Source organism: Canis aureus, chromosome 2, assembly GCF_053574225.1.
Source record: "Canis aureus isolate CA01 chromosome 2, VMU_Caureus_v.1.0, whole genome shotgun sequence".
NCBI lineage: Eukaryota > Metazoa > Chordata > Mammalia > Carnivora > Canidae > Canis > Canis aureus.
Genome location: NC_135612.1, coordinates 24,512,580 through 24,539,261, shown reverse-complemented (window position 1 = coordinate 24,539,261; position 26,682 = coordinate 24,512,580). Strand labels below are relative to the sequence as shown.

General features: G+C 38.7%; 1 protein-coding gene across 4 annotated transcripts in view; it reads left to right on the top strand.

Annotated features, from left to right (window-relative positions):
- The window catches only part of VCAN (versican), a 110,680-nt gene that overhangs the window by 37,145 nt on the left and 46,853 nt on the right, over positions 1-26,682 (top strand). For 2 of the 4 annotated variants that reach the window (XM_077866086.1, XM_077866083.1), the window contains exons 6-7: positions 1,817-2,110; positions 8,711-11,719. In XM_077866086.1, the coding sequence (XP_077722212.1) occupies positions 1,817-2,110; positions 8,711-11,719 (3,303 nt within the window). The remainder of the gene's footprint in view (positions 1-1,816; positions 2,111-8,710; positions 11,720-26,682) is intronic. The other 2 variants (XM_077866085.1, XM_077866087.1) reach the window with 1 other exon arrangement.

The window sequence follows — 26,682 nt, the reverse complement described above, 5'->3', positions numbered from 1 at the left end:
TCTGCCCCCACCCCCACCCCGGGTTGCCCTAAGCCACATCCACAGGTGAGATGGGTCGGCTGTCCGGCCAGCGGCTCCCCAAAGCTCTGCTGCAGCAGCTTCCTCCAGTGCACTGCCTGGGAAGGGAAGGATGGAAGAAAAAGAGCACCTGTTTCTTACCAGGAACTTGAAATGTCACTCACTTAGCTAGAATGTGTACTAAGGAAGTGGTGGTTTTAAAGCTTCTCAGGGAGGGAGGTGGCTCCCCAGGAATGGGGAGGGAACTTACATTCTTAGAGTGTACTTCTGGCTTTGAGGTCACAGTCTGTGCCGGCCTCCACAGTTAAGGACAGAAACCCATTGTCCCCTCTCCCTTTTTAAAATTTTTTCAGGCCAGTAAAAGTCATTTCACTGTCTCTTCTTCAAATAGCTCTTATAGGGATTTGGCCTGGTTTTGTCACCAGCGTTAGAGTCATAGTGACAAAAGCAGACGTGTGTGATCTGGCCATTTTTCCCATGACTGGCTTTTCCTGCTCTATAAGGCTCTCCCACACTGAGAGAGAGTAATGGCTCTCTTCATTTTTAATAATTGCTTGTTGCATCTGGCTTTAGTCAGGTGAAGAGCCGGATCCAGAGAGCTGGAGTCCCCCTTGCCCGATAGATCGGAGAGTCAGAGAGCGGCCTTGGTGAGGTGCATGCAGGACTTGCAGCTGCTGCAGTAACTGGCCATCAATATTTCTGCGGCCTCGCAGCCTCATTTTCTATTCCCCCTGCCTACTGTGTTCGCTTAGGTATCCTCTAATTCTGCCCCTTTGAGCCACTTGTGCTCACATGTGAGAAGCATCCTTCAATTTGCATTGAATTTACTGCAGTGGGTTGTCTTGTTAGCTACCCAAGTACCAATTAACGAACCCCAGCACTTCCAGAATATTTTACTGTGACATGTTAAGTCATTACGAACATACTCTCTGCTCATTGGGCCACGTGATGAGTAAAGGAAAGGTTCAGCCTTTCTTTGTTAATCCACAAGCGCATGTAAGAGCCTCTTCAATCTAGTTAGAGCCCCTGCTAGCACTTATGGTGTCTTTGTGAGACCTGGAAAAAGGTGCCCCCCCCCCACCTTTGGGCAGACGGACTGCAAGAGGTATGCACCCTAGGGGGCAAATAAAAAAGTGCCCCTTCCTCCCTGGGGCCCTGGGTCACTTTGGCCAGATGAGTGGGAGCTAATGGTGGTTGGCCTCCACGCACTCTCACCCCGGCTGACGTAACCATCCAGGCAGTCTCGGGCCTCACACGGAAGAGCCTTCCATCCTGCTTCTGTCCCTTCCTGTCTTCAGACCCTGGAGTTTTTCTCGTCCTGTTGTTTCATCTGATGGTAGTCCGTCCATTTTGATGGCTGTGATATGTGAGGAGGGTCTGAGAACTACTGTGGGATTTCAGGTGAAGCGAAGTGAAATGACCTCGGGGACATTCGGTACAGTTTTCCTTTCCAGCCTGATCTTTCACTGAAGAGAAAACTCGTTTCCTAGATAGCAATGCAAAGAATCCATTGGAAAGGTTTGTCCATTTTTAAAGAATTAATCGTGACTTTACTATCAGATGGTGGCTTCTATATACCCATAGGCCATAGACATTTGACAATATAAAGTTAATATATGGGAACTTTTCTGTTATATGTAACAAAATTGAGTAACCGCTGTGTTTCCTGCTTTAAAGTATCAGCAGCTGCTGCCTTGCCATGAAAAAAGTATTATAGACGACCACCTACCCCCCTGCCCCTGCACCCCTAAAGTGGAAAGGAATGAATAACATTTTTTTCTCATTTTTCTTCTTTCAGGTGATGTGTTCCATATCACTGCTCCCAATAAATTTACCTTTGAGGAGGCCGAAGAAGAGTGTGAGAACCAGGACGCCCGGCTGGCGACAGTGGGGGAACTCCAAGCAGCTTGGAGGAATGGCTTTGACCAGTGCGATTATGGGTGGCTGTCCGACGCCAGCGTTCGCCACCCTGTGACTGTGGCCAGGGCCCAGTGTGGAGGTGGTTTGCTTGGGGTGAGAACCCTGTATCGTTTTGAGAACCAGACAGGCTTCCCTCCCCCTGATAGCAGATTTGATGCCTACTGCTTTAAACGTAAGTGTTTGATACCTTTATAAAAATTATAGAGTTTTAAAAAATACTTCGGAGACATGCATTGGTGTTCACCTAGCGATGGGAATGGATTCCATGCCTTGCAGTGTATGCACAGAACGGAAACAGTTGAGTGACTTTCAAAAGCAGATAAACAGAACGGCAGTGATACGGTTAACGTAACAGGAAGTTTGACAGATGTTCTTTCAGAGGCGATGAGGAAAGGAATCAAGTTCAGGTCTCAACTGTGCTCCATCGCACCTAGAACCACCGAACATATTTCTGATTATTCTTTTTTTTTAACGTTAATTGCGGTCCTTAAATGTAATTCGATTGTTGGTGCTCTAGTGTTGAGGCCAGCTGTGGCTGAGTTGAGTCCTTGAGTTCTGGTTATTTTGTCTTTGTTTGGTATGTCTTTCTTTGAAATGGCGGAGAATTGGAATTTCAGTAATTGCAGGTGAGTACTTGGAACAGCGATGGATAATCCTAACATTTCAGTTAATACCTAAGAAGCCACGCTATAAGTAAATATCTCCATTTATCTTATTTTATTTCAAGTGATGGAAATGTGTGCCTTCTAATCATTGATTCTCTAGTATCATATTGAAGTACAGTCTATGTTCTTTGAAAGATGTGACGTAGGCTATCTTCAGTTAGGTCTGCTACTTAAAATTGGACTTAAGTAACATTCGTGATTTAATTTAAATTTTTCAGATGTCCTTAAATTATTTTAGCAATAGTAGTCACATGATATAGTATCACGTTTGTCCAACACCTGATCAAAGAAGCAAGCAATCCAGAGTCTCATTGCGCTTTTTTACTGAAAGGTCTGTACTGTTGTGCCAGCTAAACAAAGATTTCCTAGAATTTGGGGTGTGTTCCAAGTAGAACCATGTCACGTTGAAATACAGCGAAAGGATTTTACTAAGTTTCCAAGACATCTTGTTTTAGCAATATGTAACTGAAAAGAGGAGAAAATATTCTAGCCTATTATGTAATTGGTTTCTAAAGTGCAATACACAGGCGGTCTTTATTCACAAAAAAGTCACAGCTAGGATGTCTGAGTGGTCAGCAGAAGAGCCGTTAGTGCAGTGGAAAGGCGTGAGTTCACATGCTACTGCTTCCCTGCCGAGGTGTCTCTGCCCACATCTCCCATAGACTCAAATTTCTGGGTGTGAAAGCCATGTGTTGTGTGTCAGTGCAATACAAGCCGGCCATAAAAAGCCACTGGAAATACTAACTTTTGTTCCTAGACCCTGAAACAACAGAAAAGTTCTTCGTTATTTTCAGGAAAAGAAACGACGATAAAAAGGAAAGCCTATCTCCAAAAGTAGAAAGATGCACATTCTTTTAACAGTGACTTTCAAGTAGTTGAAGCTCTCAAATCATTTTTACATTAAGTGACTCTGATTAAGAACTGAAATCAGATTGGTGTCAGAAGGCAGGTTAGAGAGGTTTAATTAGGAAAGGAGTGGAATTACCCTGCTTGACTACCTTGCTCAATTGTATTTTCATGTGCTTTATAAAACTGGCTAGAGAAAACTTTTAAAGAAGTTTTTTTTTTTTTTCCCCTCCCTCAGGGTAAAACTTAAACTAAAGGCTGTCTGTAGCCCCAAAGAACTCATCCTGGTTATGTTTTAAATTATTTATTTAAATGAGGAATTCACATGAACACATGAAATGACAAGATATTTAGAATAAATACAATAACCACCTACTAAAAATCTACATAAAATCTGAGAAAAGTTAGAAAATTTAGGTCCAGTTTCTTCTTTCTAACTCATTTGAATCTGTATAACTTGGAAATATATAACTTCCAAATATCATAGTTCAAATTTTGTTTTTTTTTCCCAAACCAAAGGGCAATCTAAACTAATCCAAGTCTAATCTAAGGGTTAGGTTCTTGTTTATTTCTTCCCTAAGACCTATTATATTCAAAATGTATTCAGCACCTAAAAGATTTAGAAGGCTTAGTCATAACACAAAAATCTTTCTTGAACCACACACAAAGCCAACAGCTTCCCCAAATTTCTAATTCACTTTTCAAGGATTCCTTAATGTATATATTTTAAAGAATTTCAAAAATATTCTCAAAATGACTTGACTGCTGTCACTCAGCAGTGTCACTCAACTGAGTGGTGAGTGGTGAGTGGTGAGTGGCTGGCTAAATACTTAAGGTGAAGTATATAAGAGTCGTGACCTTAGCAATCGTTCTGAAAGCCATTTCCGAGATGCACAGCTGGTTGGTTAAGTAGAGGAATTTAGAAATATAACCATATTTTCCTTGGTTGCTTTTTACCAAATGTAGAAAGAGTTTTTAAAGCCACTTCTTGGTGAATAAGCAATACCAAACCTCACTTTGCTATAATTCTCTTTTCCTTCTGACATCACTGAATAGAAAATTAACAATGGCTGATGACCATAATTAGAATTTATTCATGTCAAGTAGATTTGAAAAATAAGGAAATTCATATATTTGTGAAACAAAATTTTCCTGTGTATTTCCCTGTGCTCATTAAACTAAATTGTGCATTTTTAATTTTTCTTTGACCTCAGAGTTAAGTAAGTTCTGTGTAAGTTAGAGACTTAGGGCTTTGAAAAATCACCCACGCATCCCCAAATTTAAGTGAATCAAAGCCACTCAAGACTCATGATAATCTTTCATGTTATGTTATTAATGATCTCTAAGATAGGGAGATAGAGCATGCTCCCTAAAAAATCCATTCTAATATCTTATTACCATCATCCTTGGGTAGTTTTTCTAATTATCTAAATTCACTGCATTGGACGTTGAGCCCATTTTTCCTTTGTAAGTTGGAGACCAAACTCTAACAGCCATGTCTACTATTGAGTATAATTGTTCAGTTGTCCCTCCAGCATCTTCCTCACCTGAAGCAATTTCCTTGTTTTGAAATTTTAATTTCTAAGCATCTGGTGATCTAGCTTTGAACCCTCATTTTTTATATCCCTCTGTTTGATTAAGCTAGGAACTAGAAATTGTGGTTTAGAGAAGGCTAAATAAGTTCCCACCACTTTATATGCTACACTGCTTACATATTCGTTCACTTTTAAAGTTGGCCTCCCCTTCTAACCTGAGGGATGCTTATTGTTCTTTTTTGTGCCCTCGATCATAATCTGACCATAGGCACCAACAGTAATCCTTCCCTAAATGGTATTTTAAATATGTCTTCTGTTTATTGAATTTCAATCTGTTAGCTTTCCATCACTCCTAAAACTTTTTAAAAATAGTTTGTATTCTAATGTCATTGCTCCAGCCATTACTCTTTATTTAACAATAAGATCAGAATCAACTTATTTGAATATTTTCTATCTTTGTGAATTCTCATGCTTATAGTCATTTATTTATAAAACATTTTAATATAGAAGAAACTAATTTGAAATTAGTCATATTCATATAATGGAGGTAGTATGGGTGGGTGTTAAATTGACTATCATGCTGCTAATAGGGTCTTTATATTTTACTGGGAAAATCTGCCTTGTGTCTTAGAGGCACAGAGTCCATAGGACATAAAATACCATAAGTACAGTGATGCAAAACATCTGTGTGGCAGACAGCTGCAGAGGTTGGAAGGGAGCTTTTGTGGGAAAATAAATATGCTGATTTCTGTTGGCTTCCTCAGTAATGAAGCTAAAAGGACACTAGTAGTTTTCCAATTCAAAATTTTCTCCATGTGAATTCTTCTGGAAGGACCATTTTGGAATAATTTGGAGTTGCATTTTCACCTTTAGAATAGTCCTCATTAACATAGTAGCATTTATTCTTAAGATATCTCTTTGTGGATATTTGTGGTTTTTAAAATCATTTCCTCTTTTTGGAATGGTTGAAACAAATGGCACAAATGATCAGATACTCTGAGTTATGATGGAAATCAGCTGTTAAGTTGACGAAAAAGCCACCCAACCCCAAAGGAAGTCTGAGGTTCTCTATTCCAAATAGTAGAATTAATTAACTTAATTATAAGCAGATTTTTAAACAGAGCTCTAAAATTATCAAAAAGCCTTGTTTTTGAAAACAAAGTCACGTAAATCCTGGCTTTGTAAGGGAGATTCTCTGAGACATATTGCTGTCAATTTATTATGCTCCAGGACTGGAGGAAGGCAACACAAATGGTACAGTAATAATTGGCAATGACGTACAATTCAGTTTTTTAAATCTGAATCCTTCATTTTTAAAACACTATAAAAGTATTTCCATTGCATTGTAGAAAGCTGCTAGCCCAGAATTTGGGTTAGAATATGGGACAACCCGATCCCTAAGCCTTCTGTTGGGCCCTAATGCCAATATCATCTCCTTTTAAGTTAATTTCATCAGCCATGGAAAGAAATACTCAGAGGAAAAAAGTAAAATAAGCTCTTTTACTGTTATTAACAATAATATGATTAATTTTTCTCTAATATGCAGTGTGATAAGTGATTATGTTAGGTTCCATGGGAACTTTCTCTGAATGTACATTTTACTGTTTCCCCCAAAGAAAGCTGTTATAAGACAAACATGATATTTGGCAGTGAAATGAGGTAACAGCTATGGAATTTCAGAGGATAGAGAATTGAATTAAAAGATAGTCAACCACATTTTGGCTTCTTAAGTTGTTCATGTCAATCAAAATAGACCCAATCTTCCTCCAGGAAATAAATATAGGAAAAGCTTTTCTTACAAGGAGAAAAAGAATTATTTAATGTCTTCAAAGAATCCAATTATTCTTTGTTTAGTTTTGTTCCAGCATAAGATAGTAATAGGCAAATAGTGACAGACTTTGAAGAATATTTAAATGTTACCATAATGTAAATGGCCACCAAGTTTTCATTATAAAATTAGTGAATCTGGGCTTTAGAATAATCTGGGGAACAACCACAGCTAACAAGAGCTCATCCTAGACAAAAATAAAGAACCTGTTACAACTCAAGTCTGATTTATAACAAAAGCACATTGCTTCAGCCTCAAAGGTTTTTGGTAGACTTTAGTTTTTAGACCAGTTTTAGGGTCACAGTAAAATTGGGGGAAAGTGCAGCGATTTCCTATGTACCCCTGCCCCCTCTCATGTATAGCCTCCCCCGTTATCAGCACTGCCCACCAAAGTGGTACGTTTGTTGCAATTGATGAACGCATGTGGACGTACCATAATCAAAGTTCATAGTTTACATAAAGTTTCATCCTTTGTGTTGCACATTCTGTGGGTTTGGCCCAATACGTAACGACATATGTTTATGATTCTTGTATCGTACACAGCAGTTTCACTGGCCTAATATCATTACATTTTGACAGAGTAGAGGGAGTTCAAAGAAGCCAGTTTAGTTTTCCAAGGACTCCTGTTTTGGGACCATTGGGAGTTGGACACGGATATTACAGATACCACAGATCTTACAGCTCGTATCAGGGAGATCACGCATTTAGCTAGTTTTAAGTCATACAGGATGTGGCAAGACAATGCCGACAGGTTTCCTTAGAACAGCTCCTTCTGAGTTTAGTGGTGACTGGTTTCTGACTTTTGAAAAATCTTTTTTTTTTCTTAAGAAACAAAATCTTTGTGTCCTGCTGCATTTTCCCTGCATTGAAAAGGAATCTTGTCTGTATACACTGTCACTTTTATACTCAATTTGAATTTCTTTAAAAAGGCCTGGCCATTCTCTGTAAATCTGGAGGCATTATAATGTAGCATTTTATGATGACATGTTACTTTTTATTGCCTGAGCCCATTCTTTCTGATGCTCAGAGTTGTTTCCAGTGATTTGTAATTAGAGACTGAAAATATATCATGTGGGTACTTTACTTCCTGTTCTACTTTTGCGTTTCATGCTAAAGTAAGCCTGGAACCAGGACCCTTGTAAGAGTTGCAAACATAGTGTGTAGAACATAGAACAAAACGTAGAACTATTACAAGTGCCAAACAGCCTCTGCCAGAAACGTCTTATTGTTTGTTAGAAACCCAAGGCTACACTACAGAGTTGAAACGAAGATGAAGACAAACGTCCCAACACCTGGAACCAAGAGAAGAGTGGTATTAAAAGGTTTAATATCCTGTTTTTATGAAACCCTCTGCATTATGGACAATGTAATAGTTGATATGTAATTCAGGCACATTTGATGTGGCTTTTTTGTTGTTTTGCAATCTGAGGCCCTCCCTCTCCCCTGAGACACAGTGCAGCTTGAGAAGGAGGGAGAAAGCTAGAGGCAGGGTACAGAAGAAGCCTTCAGAATAGCCTTACCATGTTTTCCTACTAGGCTACAAGCTGCTGCTGGAGTTTCTGATAAGTAACCTACCTCCCGTTTCCAAACTCTGCATTTATATTGTTTTGGACTTTTCCTTATCTTAAAACAACAAAATATTCGTTTTCCTTAACCAAAAGTAGTCATCCATCCTAATGGGTAAAAGCAGTGATAACCCTTACAATACAAAACGAGTGATCAGTCTGACCGTGAAATGTTCGATTGTCTGCTTTTGCATTAATTTTAGTTTCTAGACACCCTTCATCACAAAACACTTCTGGGTCACCCCAAAATTCACAGCAGCACTTAACAAACACTGGACGTACAACTTTTTATTAGTGACTTGTCTAATCAACTCTTTGAAATTATTTTTCTAGCTAAACAGAATATATCAGAGGCTACAACCATCGAACTGAATATCCTTGCAGAAACTGCATCATCCAGTTTTTCTGAAGAACTACACATGGTACCCGACAGAACAACACCAGTCATCCCTCTAATCACCGAATTACCTATCATTACAACCAAGTTCCCTCCTGTAGGAAATATAGTCAATTTTGAGCAGAAAACCACATTTCAGGCTCAAGCTATCACACATGGAGTAGCCACTGAATCGTCCACCCCTGCTGGTAGTACCATGAAGCCTGGGGATATGGACTACTACCCACCTTCTGGTTCAGGACCACTTGGAAAGGCAGACATACCTGAAATTCAGAAAGAAGTGCCCCAGAGTACAACTGTTGTCTCCCATCATGCTACAGAGTCATGGGATGATGTCTGGGAAGACATACAAACACAAGAATCAGTTACACAAGTTGAACAAATAGAAGTGGGTCCCTTGGTAACATCTATGGAAGTCTTCAAGCACGTTCCTTCCAAGGAATTGTCTGTAACTGAAACACCATTTGTGTCTACAACAATGACCCTGGAATCCAAAACTGAAAAGAAAACAGTAATCACTGTTTCTGAATCTGTGACCACAAGCCGCTATGGATTCACGTTGGGAGAAGATGACAGTGAAGACAGCACAGATACAGTTAGATCTACTCAGAGCACCTTGGCCTTTAGCCAAGTACCTGAAGTCGTGACAGTGTCAAAGACTTCAGAAGATACCGCCTCCACTCCACCAGAGGACAGGGAGCAAGTCTCAGCATCAACAATTCTTTCACCTGTAACTGTGCCTGACAGTGATGGATCATCCACAGACACCTGGGAAGAGAAACAAACTAATGGGAGGAAAACTGAAGATGTTTTTGGCCCTTATGCGTCCACTACACCTTTCCCGTCACAGCATCATACAGAAGTAGAATTGTTTCCTTATTCTGGTGATAAGAAATTAGTTGAGGGAATACCCACAGTTATTTATCCCTCTCCACGAACAGAAATGGCGCAAGGAAGAGAAAGAACAGAAACACTAAGTCCAGAGATGAGAACAGATACTTATACCGATGATGAGATACAGGAAAAGATCACCAAAGACCCATTTATAGGAAAAATAGAGGAAGAAGGCTTCTCTGGAATGAAGTTCTCTACAGCTTCCTCAGAGGAAATTCATCTTACAGAGTCTTCAGTGGAAATGACCAAATCTTTTGATTCCCCAACACCGACGACGGCCAAGTTAAGCGTAGTGCCGACAGAGGCAAGAGATATAGAGGAAGACTTAACAACACTGGCTGAATTAGAAACAGATGGCTATCAAGATACTACGAAGTATGATGAGGGTGTTACAACAGTGCCTTTGAGCCACAGCACTGTAAGTGTGGAGGTGGTCACTGTATCAAAATGGGCATGGGATGAAGATGATACAACAGTAAAGCCTTTAGAGTCCACAGAAGATGCAGGCCCTCCAAAATTGCCCCCTGCCTTACTTACCACTACAGAAGTGAGTGGGAAGGATAAAGAGATCCCAAGTTTCACTGAAGATGTAGGGGATGAGTTTACTCTTGTCCCAGATAGTACTCAAAAGCCATTAGAGGAGTTCACTGAGGAAGACTCCACAGACCATGGGAAGTTCACAGTTGGATTTCAGCCAACTACATTAATTGGTATTTCAGAAAAGCCAACTTTGAGAGATTCTACACCTGAGGAAAGAGTTCCACCTGTCACAAGCGTGGAAGGCCAAGTTATATATGCCGCCACAGAAGGAAGTGCTTTGGATGAAGAAGCTATGGATGTCTCTGAGCCAGTATCTACTATCTCCCAATTTGTACACACTTCAGATGTGGAAGGATTGGCGTTTGTTAATTATAGTAGCACCCAAGAACCTACAACTTATGTAGACAGTTCCCATACTATTCCTCTGTCTGTAATTCCCAAGACAGAATGGGGAGTGTTGGTACCTTCTGTTCCGCCAGAAGATGAAGTTCTAGGTGAGCCTTCTCAAGACATACGTGTCATTAATCAGACTCAGCTTGAAGCAACTCTTTCCCCCGAAACTATAAGAACAGCAACAGAAGCTACACGGGGAACAAGTCCGGAAGAATTCCCTTGGAAAGAACAGACTACAGAGAAACCAGTTCCTGCCCTCAGTTCTACAGCTGCCACCGCCAAGGAGGCAGCAACACCTGTGGGTAAAGAGGAGAGTGACAGGACAGCGTATACAGTCTCTGAAGACAGATTGGTGACAGCTTCGGAGAGAGCCCCAGGTTTAGAAACAACTCCAGTTGGAAAAATTGAGCACGCTATGTCTCATCCACCTGGTGCTGTCACTGAGCACAAAGCAGAAACAGATGAAATGGTAACGCGAACACCAAGCATAGGGCCAACGGTGTCTTTAAGTCCAGAACCTGAACAGAAGCATGAAACAGAAAGTGCTAGTCCAGGGGCATTTGTATCACCTTACAGCACCCACATTACCCAAATAATAGAGGAAACTACTACTGAGAAAAGAGAGAAAACATCCCTAGATTATACTGATTTAGGCTCAGGATTATTCGAAAGGCCCGTAGCCACAGAACTCCCAGAATTTTCAACAGCTAAAGCCACAGTTCCAAGTGATTTCACAGCTGCCTTCAGCTCGGTAGAAAGACTCCACACAACTTCAGCATCCAAGCCATCCCCAGCACCCACTGAGAAACCACCTTTGATTGACAGGGAGCCTGGAGAAGAAACAACCAGTGACATGGTAATCATCGGAGAATCAACATCCCATGTTCCTCCCACCACCCTTGAGGATGTCGTGGGAAAGGAAACAGAAACGGATATCGATAGAGAGTATTTCACAACTTCAAGTACTCCATCTGCTACACAGCCAGCAAGACCACCCACTGTGGAAGGCCAAGAGGCCTTGAGACCTCAGGCACTTTCCACTCCAGAACCCCCAGCAGGGACAAAATTCCGCCCTGACATAAATGTTTTTGTTATTGAGGTCAGAGAAAACAAGACAGGTAAGTCTTTGCTTTCTAGACATACAAGTCAAGGCAATCAGCATTTTATCTTGAAAATTACTTTTGGAAAAAAAAAATCAACATACCAAATGCTGCCATTAGAAGATAACTGGAGTGTGACAAAATTCTGTATTTTAGCTTCGTATATTTGTACAAGAATTGGAAGAATATGTTATTTGGAAGAATGTTAGATACGATTGTATGTTAAAAGCCCTAAGAAGCCCTGCTTTGTCATCTAATATAACCAATCATCACTGTTACATCACTTCAGAACATGCAGAACAAAGTGTTTTAATTTCAGTGTCTTTCCATGCATCACTACTCAAGCGTAGTACTAGACTGTGTTAACATTCCATTGGTCTTTAACTATTAACCTTCAGCACTCACATCGTGGACAGCTAAAACCGTATTGCACATCTCTAGGGCTTTAGGAAGACGTCTAAAGGTTTGCCGTGGTTTTTCTCTCCTGGGATTTTATAGGTTTGTTGTATAGCTTGTGGGGTGGGTCCCAGGTCCGTAGTTGAAATGTTCTTTCAATGCAAGTTCAACATACTGTTAAGCTGTTGTCCTGGGGTATTTTAATGAGGCTTTAAATATTTAGAACAAATATAATCTAGCTCAGTTCTAGGAAATGCTAGAATTCATTGCACCACATATAATTTCAGAGATGGGTATGTCATCATTACCTCTGTTCCCTAAAAACCAGGCTGTAATGTTATTTACTTTGTGATTTCATTGTTTCATCTCTAGGAATTTTTCTGATGCCTTCTATTCGGCCCAAATATTTTCTTTTTCTCTCCAGCAAAATTCTCAAAAACTGTTTCTTTACATTGACTAATACTTGAATTTTCATTATTGAACATGACTTATTCCTTCCTAAAGGTCAGACCACACCACCTTTTGACTTTGGTAAGCTGAAATGAGAACATAGTGTATACAGTTTAGTAGATCAATTCAGGTTTGTATCTTTTTAATTTAGAAGTTAAGATCACTGATTTTAATGAAGTTGCTGTATTCTAGTTTAAATACGTGAATTGAAAGAATAAATAGTTCTTTTTTTCCTTGGCTGGGCTCTGAGAGGGTGGGCTAGAAGATTTTTTTTTTTCTTTTCTTATCTTTTTTTTTTTTTTTTTTTAAAGCATGTTTTCTCTCTTACTGTTGGGATAGTCCCCTCAGGGTGTCATTTTCTTAAGAATGATGCTATCCTCATCAGAGTGCTCAGGAATGCACCTTTTGGGAACAAACAGGTAGTTCCGTTGTCGGGTCAGCTGGCTTCTGGTGTTGTGGGTGGAAACTTTACACTTCTAGTATCCAGAATGCTCGGTGTAAAAGCTCTTGCGGAGCAGTGACTAGAAAAAAATACATTCCCAGAGTACTGCAGTTAATCTCCACCTTTAGAAGGGTTGAAAGAGGCCAGGCTTGGACATCATTGTCCTGCTAATGATGCTGCTTCTTGGAAACTATATCATGCTTCCTGTTTCTTACAGTCCTTTTCCACCTCTTGAAACTGGGCTCAGAGAGAGAAGATGAATTGCCAAGTAGTGAAAATGAGGATTGCTGTTAGTAGGGTTGGAAAAGTAACGAGACGATATTACTATGAAAAAAAAAAAAAAAAAAACAGAAGTGAAAAGGAATTACTACTAGTGGTTAATTTGAGAAATTTTAAAAATGCTTGAGTGATTGACTATGCAGAAGTTTTTCCCAATTTAGATGACTCTCATGTTAGTGTGGATGCTCAAAGAGTATAGAAAACAGGAAAAACTACTCTACTTAAAAACTCTTCCAAATGGGAAACTGATAAGATTAGGGTGATCAAATTACAAAATAGAAAATCTGAAACTTGATCGCCCTGGAAGCACTGACAGTCATCAGGAAAAAAAAAAAAAAAAAAATTGAAGTTTTGGAAATGGTGACTCAAAACAGAGGGTCTGAGTAACCTGACTCAGAAACCACTTATACAAAGGTGTGTGTTTATATTCAAGTTGTTAACTTAATTCATCTGGGGCTGAGAGACATGCCTCAGTGTGTCCTCTTCCTTCTTCCACTTTTAAAACATGGGGCTGTGATTTGCTTTCAAGCCAGTTTTTCTTCAGCGTTGATAACAATAGGTCTGAAAACTGTGTGGAAAGGGAACGGTTGAGTATCTCCATCAGGCCAAGATTCCAGTGCTGGTGTGGTTGGGCAGTGGGGGATGTCACAGGGTAGAGCTATAGCCTGTTTCTATCTAGTCCCCCCCACCCTTTCACCTCTCATTTTTGTATACTTTACATATGTCATTCTCCTTAAGACTAAAAGCATTTTTTATTGTCTTGATAAGATGAAGTTCACTCAGATCCAACTGCTTACTCTTAGTAATTTTACTTGTTTTCTATGCGAAATTTAATTTTTCAAGCATCTTGAACTTTGGCAAGGGAAAACCTTAAAGCAGATGTTAAGTTAATGGGTTCTAAGGCAGGTGTACCTTAATAAGGAAAAATACATGTGTGCCTGGAAACCAACTTCTTTATGTATCAGGGCACATTTTTCCAGATTGGAAAATCCTTGGTTCATGTAGGAACTTATATAAATCTATTCAAAAACACAGAACCAACCTCTACCTGTATTGTATGTCCAAGTAAGCAAAAATGCCACCCATGCTACACTAAACCAAGGCATTCATAATTTTTTGCTGAGCTCAGCAAGTCATATAAATCTTGATTTTTTTTCTTTTTTTTTACTACTATGAAACAAAACATGCTACTCAAGATACGTTTATGTTATATTTGCTGAAATGGATCTTAATAACAACTTAAGGTGCTGTTGCTGGAGGGCAACTGTAGTTAGCAGTTAAAAAAAATCTGAAGGAACTTTTCAGCTCATAAAAGTTTTATGAGCTGAAAAATGCTATGGGGTGTGTTTAACAGTGGTTCAGGGGATACTGAAAACATGACTCCTGTCTACTTCAGGAGTAATTTGCACACCTGCATTTTGAAAAATTATTGAAAGGTTTTCTTTGTGAACATGTATAAAGTCTACAGGATTTAATGGTGTGGGAGGAGTTTCTTCAATTCTGTACTTTTTATTTTTTTAAGAACACTCCTCTAAATCATCTGAAATGTCACAAGTTGGTGTGACATAACTGTGAATGTATTTAAAAACTGGTATGCTGTTATCTTTGAACCAAGGAATTATTGGGAAATGTGCAGATATTAAGTGCAAGCACTATTATGCAAATGCTCATAGTTATAACCTTAAAATAGATGGCTTATTAGTTGTTTTTTTTTTTTAAGCAAGTCCATATGTACTACATACCACTTGTCAGGCCAACTGGATGTTATTTGTTTTGTCAAGTATTCTTTTTTTGCTAGTTTTATCATTTATATCTAAGTATAGGCAGGTGTAAAGCCAAGATTTTAAAAAATGATACAAATATTAAGATATTGATAAAATTATTAATGCAATGGTATTAAAGATTAATGAGATTTTGAGCAAGAGAATTTTGGCCTCTACCTGAGAATTCATTTTACTCAGTTTCTGTATTGAAAATTATGGTACCTTATTGCTTTCATCATTGGGAACTAACTCTCAGATGATTAATTCCTCCTGTATTTTTTTTTTTTTTTTTGTACTTTGGAGAAATGCACACAAAGCTAAAGGTGTTGAGGAGAGGATGAAGATTAAGAGACATTGGTTCTGAGAACAGGAGATAGACACTTAGGCAAATGTCTCATTGCATGCACAGTCATTTTATAAAAGACAATATTCATATAATATTGCTTCATATAACTTTTCAAAATCATATTTTTCATTTCTATGGAGTTGATTATGTAGAAAAATTACTTTCAGATTTTTTATTATAGGAGTAGATTCCTTTATTCAAACAAAATCTTATTAGGGACACTATATCTTGAGCAGATAAAAGGGTGGCTATTCTGGTTAATATTTGATGGGCAGCTCTGCTCACCACTATACCAGCAACGCTGCACTGTTGTGGTTAAAATTTGAGAAGGAAGATCAGGAGCCCCAATTTCTTGGGACCTCCCTCTTACCTTGTGGAGTTTCTAAAATAGCACGTGCCTCAGACCACAGCTAGAAGAAGAATAATAGGATCCAGCTAATTCAAAAGAAGGCAGTAACAATTATTCATTCCTGAATGAGTTGATTTTTTTTTAATGTAAATGCTTTTTTAAGTTGGTCTGATTATCAATACTTTATCTCACTATCATAATACACATTCAACGATAGTTAGTTACCTTTGAGTAACTCTGTGTGATGCTGAAGAAAGCAAATTAACAAATCTAGTTTGTCTTTTTGACTGAAGCTCTCACTTAGAGCTTGATGCTTTCAGGGCACAGTTTACATATATTTTCATGTATAAACTTCAGAGATCATTTGTGAGACAACAAGGGCAAGTACTGCAGATGGTCACACGTGTAGGTTGAGTTTCCTGCTGACATGGGGCGCTATGTATGCTATTCAGATTCCTGCCATGGCAAGAGAACAGCATTCTGAAATTGGTAGCTCTGGGTCTGAGCTGCTTCTTTCCTGCAGAATTTTGGAGCACATCCCTGAAATTGGAAGGGGCTGGTGCTTGCACACATGAGTGGTTCCCTTTGCGGGGCTCCCCCTGTGGCTCCCTGCCACAGAAGCACATTTTTTTTTCCGCAGGGAGTTAGGGTGGTTTCTCCCATCCCTCCTTGGCTGCCTGAAATCTAGAAAAGGATTGAATTTTTCTTCTATTAGTCAAAATATGAAAAGGGAAGAGGCTATCTTCCCTTTGTTTCTATACTTTGAAGAAGAGAATTGACCTTAGTGTTTCTAAATGCTTAGTGCAGCAGATCAGATGATTAGTACTGCAGATCAGAGGTCACCTTTTTAAAAAGTCTTTCTAAGTGAAACATTTTGTATGTGTAGCACATACCTACGCACGCCACTCACCTATAGACACACCTACACAAGCACATGATAGACCCTCAATTTTTAAGATGCTCTATGAATGTTTTTTTAACCCTCTCACTTCAAGGAAAAATTTAAGAAACTGAATTTGCTTCTTCACAGGCTGAAGTTTAATAAAAGACCTATTCCACACATAGCTAAAAGGAGCTTTATTATCTTCCCAATTCTTTCTGAAAATAGCATTTGCAGTTGCAACTTAGAGTTATCCAGACTACTACTGAGGTGGGGCATTTATCTAAAGACAAATGCCACTTAGTTGTCACTGGCAATGAACTCGAGAGAAAGGCCTACACTGTCTTCCAGCCCAGCCCAGTCAAGCAAGACTTATCTTCAGTTCTAGCTACAGTGTGCCTCGTCCTTTGACAGATATTAAAAGAGCACAAAATAAGCATAAACCATAGACCTTGCTCCCAAGGACTGTAAATGTGTTCTGGGAAGCCAGCATTAACACAAATATAATGGCAGTAACAGAAACACACAGCTCCACACCGGGTAAGGTGGTACCAACTATAAATGGCACTCGAGGTCAGCAAAGGAGAGAATCGATGAAGACAGGGAAGTCAGAGGATATTTCATGAGAAGGGAGACCCTTAAGCTGGTCCTTGTTGGAGAGGAAGATCAAAAACAAATGACTGGAAACCAGTTATTAGCCTCTTGCTGCCCAACAGAGACTCAGCAGTGGAGCTAAGGGGCCACAAGCGTAATCAGGCATTTTTCTAAAAATGGATCTTTAATCATTAAATGGTTAATGGATGGCTCAGAGGTTAAGCATCTGCCTTCAGCCCAGGGCCTGATCCTGGAGACCCGGGATCGAGTGCCACGTCAGGCTCCCTGCATGGAGCTTGCTTCTCCCTCTGTCTGTGTCTCTGCCCCCCACATCTCTCTCTCTCTCTCTCTGTGTGTGTGTGTGTCTCTCATGAGTAAATAAATAAAATCTTTAAAATTAAAAACAAAAAACAAAACAAAACAAAAAACTCTGGGACGACAGAGAGGCAGGGCCCACTTCGGAAGATGAATGCCTTCTTAGCGTTCACCAAAAACCTATACAGGTTGCTGGAAACCAAATATTCAGCCAACTTCTTCAGGAGGGAGTGTTCTCATACACTTTCCTGTTCTTCAGTGATTCATGCTATTTGACAAAGAGAGCATCTTCTGTAGGTTAAATATGTTTAACTTCTCAAAATGCATTCCTGTGAACCATCGTGGTTCAGAGTTTCACACTTGTAAAGTTAAATGGCATGAAACTACTTTTTAAAGAGTGGGCTGCATACTCTAACAAGCAAGTTAAAGGTTTATACCATCTTAATTCAAGTGATTTTTGACTCAGAAATATTACAGATGCGAGTGCTGCAAGCTGGAGAGTCTGGAGTTGGTCTCTCCTTTGCTTATCTGCAGTGTGGACCTAGAAATTTCTGAATTTCTCTGTCAGATTTTTTTACCAGTAAAATAGACATAATGGCTATTATTGTATAGAAAAACAATTCCTAAACTTTGACCCCTACTCTTTTTCTAATCACAGGGATTATGAAAAAAGGAAGATGATCATATGTGTATACACAGGTGTACACACCTATACATGTGATATATAAATATCTGTTTTCCCATTTATTCAACAAGTTAGTCAACCAATTACCATGAACAAGATACTACACCAGAACTGGATTTTTGAAGCATGCTTTGTGATGTTCCCAATGAACGTGAGGGGGTAGGTCAGTTAGCTCCGTAAGATACATGGCAGTTGATGCAGTAGAAGGAGCCTTTGGAAACAGTACTGGGTTCATTGTCAGCATTGTGATTTCAGCCTGTTTAGTCTTCAAAATTGCTTTATCTCGATAGACCTCAGTTGTTATAACATTTAAAATGTATAATAATACTACAAACTCACCAGGTTGCTTAGAGGAGAAAGGGATCTATCTCTTCAAGGGCTTGCCCGTCGCTGCGGTAGGCACATCACACAGTTAATACTTCCGTGACAACAAAGCAGTACGCATAGTGCCTGGCACATGGGAACTACTTAGTACAAATTAATCCCCTCTCTGCTTTAGTAGTTATTTTATTCTGGACTTCTAAATGTAGGAACACTTAGATTGTTTTGTACTGTAAATAGGTAAAAAATTGAGTTATCTTAAAATTCAACTTTTATACCGCAGGAAACCAAATATAATTATACTATAGTATCTGCGTGAGTGTAAGAGCTTGTTAAAATTTTAATCCGCCATGAACTGTGTTTGTCTAGGATGATGCCATTTTGGGTGCAAATCAGAAGCAGCTGCAACCCTTATTTAAAATTTAAATACAGTATTGATTCTACAGCACCTATATGTAGAGTTCATTAGCTTTAGGCTCTTTTTTTCATGTGTGAGAATTGGGCTTATGATTTTGATAAGTACCAATTTATTTTTTTTTCCAAAGAAAAAGATCTTTTTACAAATTCTTTATAAATTTTTCCAGGTACTAGGCTTAGTCTCTTCTTGCATATTCATGGAATGCATGGGCATTCCCTGCTGTCTTTTTGTTGTTGTCAAGGAAACCCCCAGTTCTCTACACAGGGATTACATTCTTCCTTCTTAATAGCTCTTAGATCATTCATTTGTGCAATGAATAAAAAATGTATTCATGGGCCCAGACAGTGTTCAGAACGTTTTTGAGGGAAGGGATGTAGCCAAGGGGAGAGACGTGCATCGTGAGAGGAGCAGTAGGGATAAAAGAAAAGGAAAAAGAAATGCTCTCTGAGGTTTCATTTTAATGAGGTAAAGCTGACAATTGTATGTTTTTAATAAGGCATTGCCTATTTTCATCAAAATGTATAACATAACACCTCAGTGAGGTCAGTTTGTCAGGTACAAGAAGAGTTGGTGATTCAGTTGCTTTATTGGTAGCAAAATTCTAAGAATGGGAACCTGGCTGGGGGGTAGGTATAGGGATGTGTTTTAGTAAAAGCTGTTGTATATTTTTTTCATTTGTATCAAAGTACTTTGAAGTTTTGACAACATAACTGAGGTGATAGAAATTATAAAAGAGTCTTTGATCCTAGGGCATCACGTGAACAACGGAGAACCTGTTTTATTGTATGAAAAAACAGTGTTTCTTAGAAAGATATGCCAGTGTTTAGACTTTTTGAATATGAATCAGGAGGAAAACACTAGTCTATTGGCAAGAAGGTGGTAGTTCTGAAAGAGAATGATTTGATTCTTGGGAGGAAAATAAACTATGGTGAACCTTCTAAATACTTGCTGGAACTATTATGATAATTGATAAAGTATTTCTCCATAAATAAAGTCTAAATAGGAAAGAAAGAATGTGGAATGAGAGGAAAAGTTTAATGGTATTTCAGCATCTGAGTCTATGAAAATTTGACCCTCGTGTCACGTTATTATACCGAGATTTGTTTGCACCCGTGTATAATCAGTACACACTACCTTGACTGCCTTCTATGGCTTCGTCTTTTGGCTCTGTGCCATAGTCTTCTTGGCTTCTCATAGGGCGACTTAGTGGCTTTGTCAATGTGTGCTACGTATAGAAAGTTTCTGAAGGTTTTGGTTTTTCTAAGTTGAGAAAGGAAAAAGGAAATATCCTAAGGTGTGTTTCTGTAGAGTATAATGGGGTATAGTATGGTTATCATTTTTTGCTATGCTGCAATCTTACCTTGCTTTGGTCTGTAGGGAAGCCTTTTACTATCTGCAGATGAAACATTCTCTTCCCATCTCTTCACACTCACTTCCAGGAAATAATTGGAGATGTTGAAATAAAGTCATTCAATCAAGCTATTGTGTGGCTGGAGAAAAGGAGATAATACAATCTTTTGCTTAACAGGGAAGCCAACTTGAAACAGTAAGTGAGCAAAAACACATAATAAAGGCTATTTGCGTTCTTTAGTAAAAAGAAAAAAATGAAGTAATATGAAATAGGGGCGCCTGGGTGGCTCAGTCGGTTAAGCGTCTGCCTTCAGCTCAGGGCATGATCTTGAGGTCTTGGGATCAAGTCCTGCACTGGGCTCCATGCTCAGTGGGGAGTCTGCTTCTTCCTTTCTTTCTGTGCTCACTAACATTCTTTCAAATAAGTAAATAAAAATCTTTTATAAAAAAATGAAGTAATATGAAATAATATAAGAAGCATCTTTAGATTTGGCTTCACAGGAAACTCTGGGCACTCATTCCCTCCCTGAGCGACCACCCAGCTTGTCTGGAAGAGTCCAGAGCTACACTAAACCAGGCACCAAGCAGCTTACAGGTAGTGACGCCATTCTGAGCATGGGGGTTTGAGAAGATATCAGAATATGGCTCATTGTATAAATATTGCCATCTCAGTTTCTCAACCCTGGCTGTCTTGTTAGAATGACCAGGGGGCCTCCAACTAAAAATACCCACTACCCCATTCCCTCATCAGACAACTTGTATCTGGATTTCTAGCTGGGGGACGTGGGCGGCTCAGGCATTTGTACTTTTTGTTAGTTTCTTTTCTTAAATTCACTTCACTTATTTTCCATTACTAGGTATCTGTACTTTTAAATGCATCTCACGTGATTTTGATATATAGTGAGTATTGGATATTACTGGTAAAGTAAAAGCTTTCTGCCCTGCAGACAGCTGGCTGATACAGACACTCCTGGGGAAGGGGACGCTTTAAGTCTCTACTAGTGAAGCTGTACTTTACCAGTTTTAAGGAGAAAAAGAGTATGTCTGATTCAGTCTCCTCTGAGTGAAATGGTGCTCTTTCAACATATTTTGGGAAGCGTATCTTTTGTTACAAGTCTTGGCAACTGTACATAGGGAAGAAAATAGAATTAAATATCATTAAAACATATGTGTTTAAAAGTTTCAGGAATAATTATAATTGAATCAGAAGTAATGGTAAGAGGTAGAAAATATATCTAGAATTATTCAGGCTGAATATTTCACATTACTGTATCCATGTTACCTTTTCCATATCAACATGGAAACTAGAAGCAAATACATATGGTTATGTCCGAAGGATTCTTTTGACTCTACTACCAAAGTGACTTTGTTCATTATATATTCACATTGAGAAAAACAGTGATTACCACCCTGATATAAGCCCTATATGAATGCTGGATTTGGAAAGAAGGTGAATGATGAAAGAAAGAAAGAAAGAAAGAGAGAAGAAAAGAAATTGAAACTGTGTCTGCACATTTTGATTATCTGGATTTTTATATCCAGAAGAGTCTTTAGTGTTTGCATTATCTCTATAGTTCTCTAGTTGTATCTCAGAGTTCAAGCTGCTACCACAGTCAAAGGACAACGGTTTCTTCAGCCCAAAATTCCCACATATTTCAAAGGAAATATCAAAATCTAGTAAAATGTAAACATTTTTGTTCTTGATGATAAAAAACCAAGCAGACGTTCTTCCAACTAAACTCTTGAAGAGGGGCTGCGTGGCAAGAGTATGAAGAGCATTCATGTTTAAAGGATCCCTTTACTCATTTTAATTATGGAACACAGAATTTAGAAAGAGAGGTGACACAAAAATATAAACTCAGGTAAGGGATTTATAAATCAGAAACAACCTGACCTAAGACCTATGGCATACAAATCAAAGACACAAGCAGTTTGGGCTGAGGAGTTTTAGAGAAGATGTCCTGGAGAACTGAGGGCATTAGCTGGATCATTCATAAATGCATGGGTGAAGTTCAAAGGAGGATTTAAGAAGCATTCCAAGTTAGGATGGGAGGGCTCTTCTTGAACAGAAGTCGAGCTGGGAGTGAGATAATTAGACAGGGACAGGGACATGGAGTTGCCCGGCTCCCAGGCAGAGAAGCAGAGGATTCTAACAGAGAACTGAAGGAAGAGGATACATATGGGGATAGTTAATGGGACCGTTCAAATGCCCTGTTGAAGAGGTCAGGTGGAGGAGGTGAGCAGAAACTGCTATTGACTTTTGGAGAAAGGAGTAACATAATTAAAAATAAAATGGTGTCTAGTGAAGTTTTTCTTACCAGCTATAATTTAGAGGCCTTAAAAAGGAAGTATAAACATATTTATTTATGAGAGTCATTTGTTTTACTTTACTCAAAGCTTTTACTTAAATTTTAAACCCTTGATTCTGACCAAAGCTTTTTCTGGTGTTGGGATATTTGTTTACTATCTATCATCTCTCTCTCTATCCATCTCTCTATCTATCCATCTATCTATCATCTATCATCTAAAGCTTTGACGGAGAAGTAAAGTGAAAAAGATGATAAATGTACTGCCTATGGTTGGTTTTTGTTTGTTGTATCTTAGGGAACTTTGAAATCTAAATAAACCTGGCTTACTTTTCTTTGGCATAGCTCTTTATTTTATTGTGCAGAAATGCTTGAAGGTCCCAAACTTAAGTTATGAAGTCCCCTGGGCCTTTTCTGTAAGTAAGAAGAGCCCACACTTGGTGATATCTCCTTAAGCACACTTAGACCAGATGACTGTATCTAAACACATTCTTTCCACTTGAAGGAACAGCATTATTAGCGGATTATCTCAAGTTGGGGAAAAGAAATGATTCCCATTTATCATCCTTATAGCATGTCTGCCTCTTAAAAGTGAGGCCATCAGAAACGCTTATGTTGTTTATATACATATATTACCCTTTCTGGGTGTAAAATTCATGGATTGAGAAATATCGAGTTCTTGCTCAGCAAGAGGAGGCTGTCAGTGTAAGATAGCATGCTCGGTAGGTGTACGAAGTGAACCTCGGCTGGCAGAGTGAATAGAGGGGTATGGGTCACAGAATCTAATGCTGGTCTCCCAACCTTTACATTAATCTCTCTCATCTCTGGAGAGTTTGAGTATTGATATAAATATCACTTGATTTTTCAGTTATTAAGGTAATTAAAGATGCAAAATTATCTGGAGAGATTTGGGGAGGGTGTTTATATCTTCATTACTAATGTCAATTTTTCTTAACATACTGAGTTGGCACCATTTTTAATGTCTCAAATTTTGAGAATATTGAGAATTTAGGAGGTCTGAAACAATATGATTGAAATATATATTAGGTGGGAGCACCTGGGTGGCTCAGTCAATTAAGGTCTGACTTTGGCTCAGGTCATGATCTCAGGGTCCCAGGATCCAGCCGCCTGTGGGACTCCCTGCTCAGTGGGGAGTCACCCACTCCCACTCCCCCTCCCCCTGCTTGTGCTCTCTCTCTCTCTCTCTCTCTCTCCCCTTCAAATAAATACATAAAATCTTTTTTAAAAAAAATTATGTTAGGTGATTTTTCTTTGCTTCCTGAGGTGCCAGCATTTTATTTTAATTAAGAACATATCAAACATGAATGAAATTGAGACATTTTTTTCTATCTGGTTATTGGACCCATAGATATGTATCAAAAGATATAGGGATCCCTGGGTGGCGCAGTGGTTTAGTGCCTGCCTTTGGCCCAGGGCGCGATCCTGGAGACCCGTGATCAAATCCCACGTCGGGCTCCCGGTGCATGGAGCCTGCTTCTCCCTCTGCCTATGTCTCTGCCTCTCTCTCTATCTCTATCTCTCTCTGTGTGACTATCATAAATAAATAAAAATTTATTTATTATCATAAATAAAATAAAAATATAAACATCTTAGAGAACTTCAAACTTTCTATTTAAATTCTGTAAGTATTGCTCAGCCACTTCAGTATGATTGCCTATTGTGTTTTTAAAATTAGGAAACAAAATATTTTTTGTTGCACATTAAAATGAAATCCATTTTACTAAAGAAATGTGATCCTAATATCTCTCTGCTGAGTAAATTGGTATATAGTTATATTTAATTAAAAGCTCCTAAACTTAAATAGTAAAATTTCCTAAAGAGAACGTGAACTTTAGCCAGCTGCTTGTGCATCTTAGCGACTATGTTTTGTGTCTGCTAACAGCATGACTGGAAGACTTGTGCTGTGTGCACAAAGCTCTGCCATGAAGTACTTAAAAATACTTGGTGAATAATTTGGGGTCAGCTTGCAATTAAGCTTTGTGTGAAATGCCATTAAAAAATCTATTAAATGTGGTACTAGTATATTCAGGTCAAGCTGTTAAAATATATTTGTATAAACATAGAACAGATTATACATACACTGTGTAGAGTTCTGTGGTTTGACTCTTGAAATCCAAATAAAAGTTATATTATCCCTAGAATAAAATTCTAAAATAGAGAGTCTTTTATAAGGACTTGTTCATCTAAGAGCTGGGGAAGTTAATTGCCCCATTAGGTTGTACTGTTAGTACAAAATAGAGCAGATCATAATTTTGGAACGAGATACTGGCTTTTACAATAGCACAGGTGTCCCCGCCCCCACCACACCCCACAAAGAAACTTTTATGGTTTGCAATAATTATAGTACTTATAACTCTCAAATAACATGTGTGGTAGGTGTGGGTAGTAACAAGAAAGGGATGAAGAAGTAATTTTAAAGACTGAATAACAAAAAAGGAGCAAATAAGAATATGGGTGAGAAGTAAGGTAGCAATGATAGGAATATGGGGTGGTAGGAAAGAACTCACCCATCTGTACTGGATAGATTTCATAGCATTTACACCCCCTGTGAGTTTTTAAAAGTATGGGAACAAACTAGCTGCACTTGACAGACTACAGTGTAGATTGATCTGTAGAGAATCTGTCGGTAGAAACAAAAATTACCACTAGGGCCTTAAGCCCTAGACAATGAACTTTTCCCTCACTCCCCGAATGATTTCTTTATATTAAGAAATCTGATAAGGACTCAGCGGTTGAGGGTCTGCCTTTAGCTTAAGGCGTGATCCTGGAATCCCGGGATCGAGTCCCACGTAGGGCTCCCCTCGAGGAACCTGCTTCCCCCTCTACCTGTGTCTCTGCCTCTCTCTCTCTCTCTCATGAATAAATAAATAAAATCTTTAAAAAAAAAAAAAAAAAAAGGAAAGAAATCCGATGAAACCATTTGGAAGCTGGCACAGCTTATTTAAAAGATGGGTATTAGTCACTTAATTGTGAGGATAAGGAAAAAGGAAACAAAATAATCTCAACTCTTATTTTGTATCTGTTTAAGAATTCTCCTTTGGTAGAATATTTTTGTAATGCATATCAAATGAGAGCTTTTTAAAATGAATCTTTTCTCAGTCACTGTTGAGTGTGATGTGCTGATAGTTCTTTGGTGGTTGCCAGCTTCAGGGTATAATGAGAAGCTTAAGACAAAACAGCTTAAGATGTTTCTACCTTTTCTACTATCCTAAAAGCAAGTCAGAACAGATACTTGGGAGGCAGGTGCAAGAAGGAATCCTAGATTAAACGTAATGATTGTTGCATTTACAGCATGTACACTCAAAAATTTTCCTTTTCAAATAAAGAGCAAAAGAGTTTAGTAAGGCCATTTTTCTAACCTATTGGCAAGAGCATTTGTTTAAAAGAGAGAAAGAGGCAGGCAGAGAGGACCAGACTGGGAAGATGTTCTTGGAGGTCCTAGGTCTCTGTATGGAGTTGGTAAGCAAGTATCTGCAATATAGTCTGCTACGTAATAGGTAGTACATTCTGTACAATCAATGGGCTTCTGGGAAGATGGTACAGTGGGGTGGTATGCATGGTGTGGTAGTGAATTTAATTCTGTATCCAAAAACCAATATGTTTGTTGGGAATATGCAAAGGCCATCTCTGCTATGTTTGAATTGCTGTGAGTGAGATATTGCGATATAATTATTTAGGGCAGAAAATGGAAGATATTGCATCTCACAGTTGAATCTTTTGGTAAAATACTGTGATGATGGTCTAAAATGCTAAGGGAAGTCGCCGTAGATCCATGTGCAATAAGAAATCTTGAGGTTCCTTATCCAAGTGGAAAATGGACTAAAACAATGGAATACTTTGTTCATTGGAACTAAAATTAGAGACCATAAAGTGAATGCCAGGGTCTTTTATTAATTGAATTAAGTCGATTTAGTAAGAATTGATAGTCAATGAAATTAGCATATAAGGTTACAATTATAGTTCTTTGTTTTCTTTCCTGGAGGAAAAAAAATCATTTTATTTTAAATTATTCATTCCTTTGTAAAACATTTAAGTGAACATCATGTCATGTCAGTTCCTTTGACAC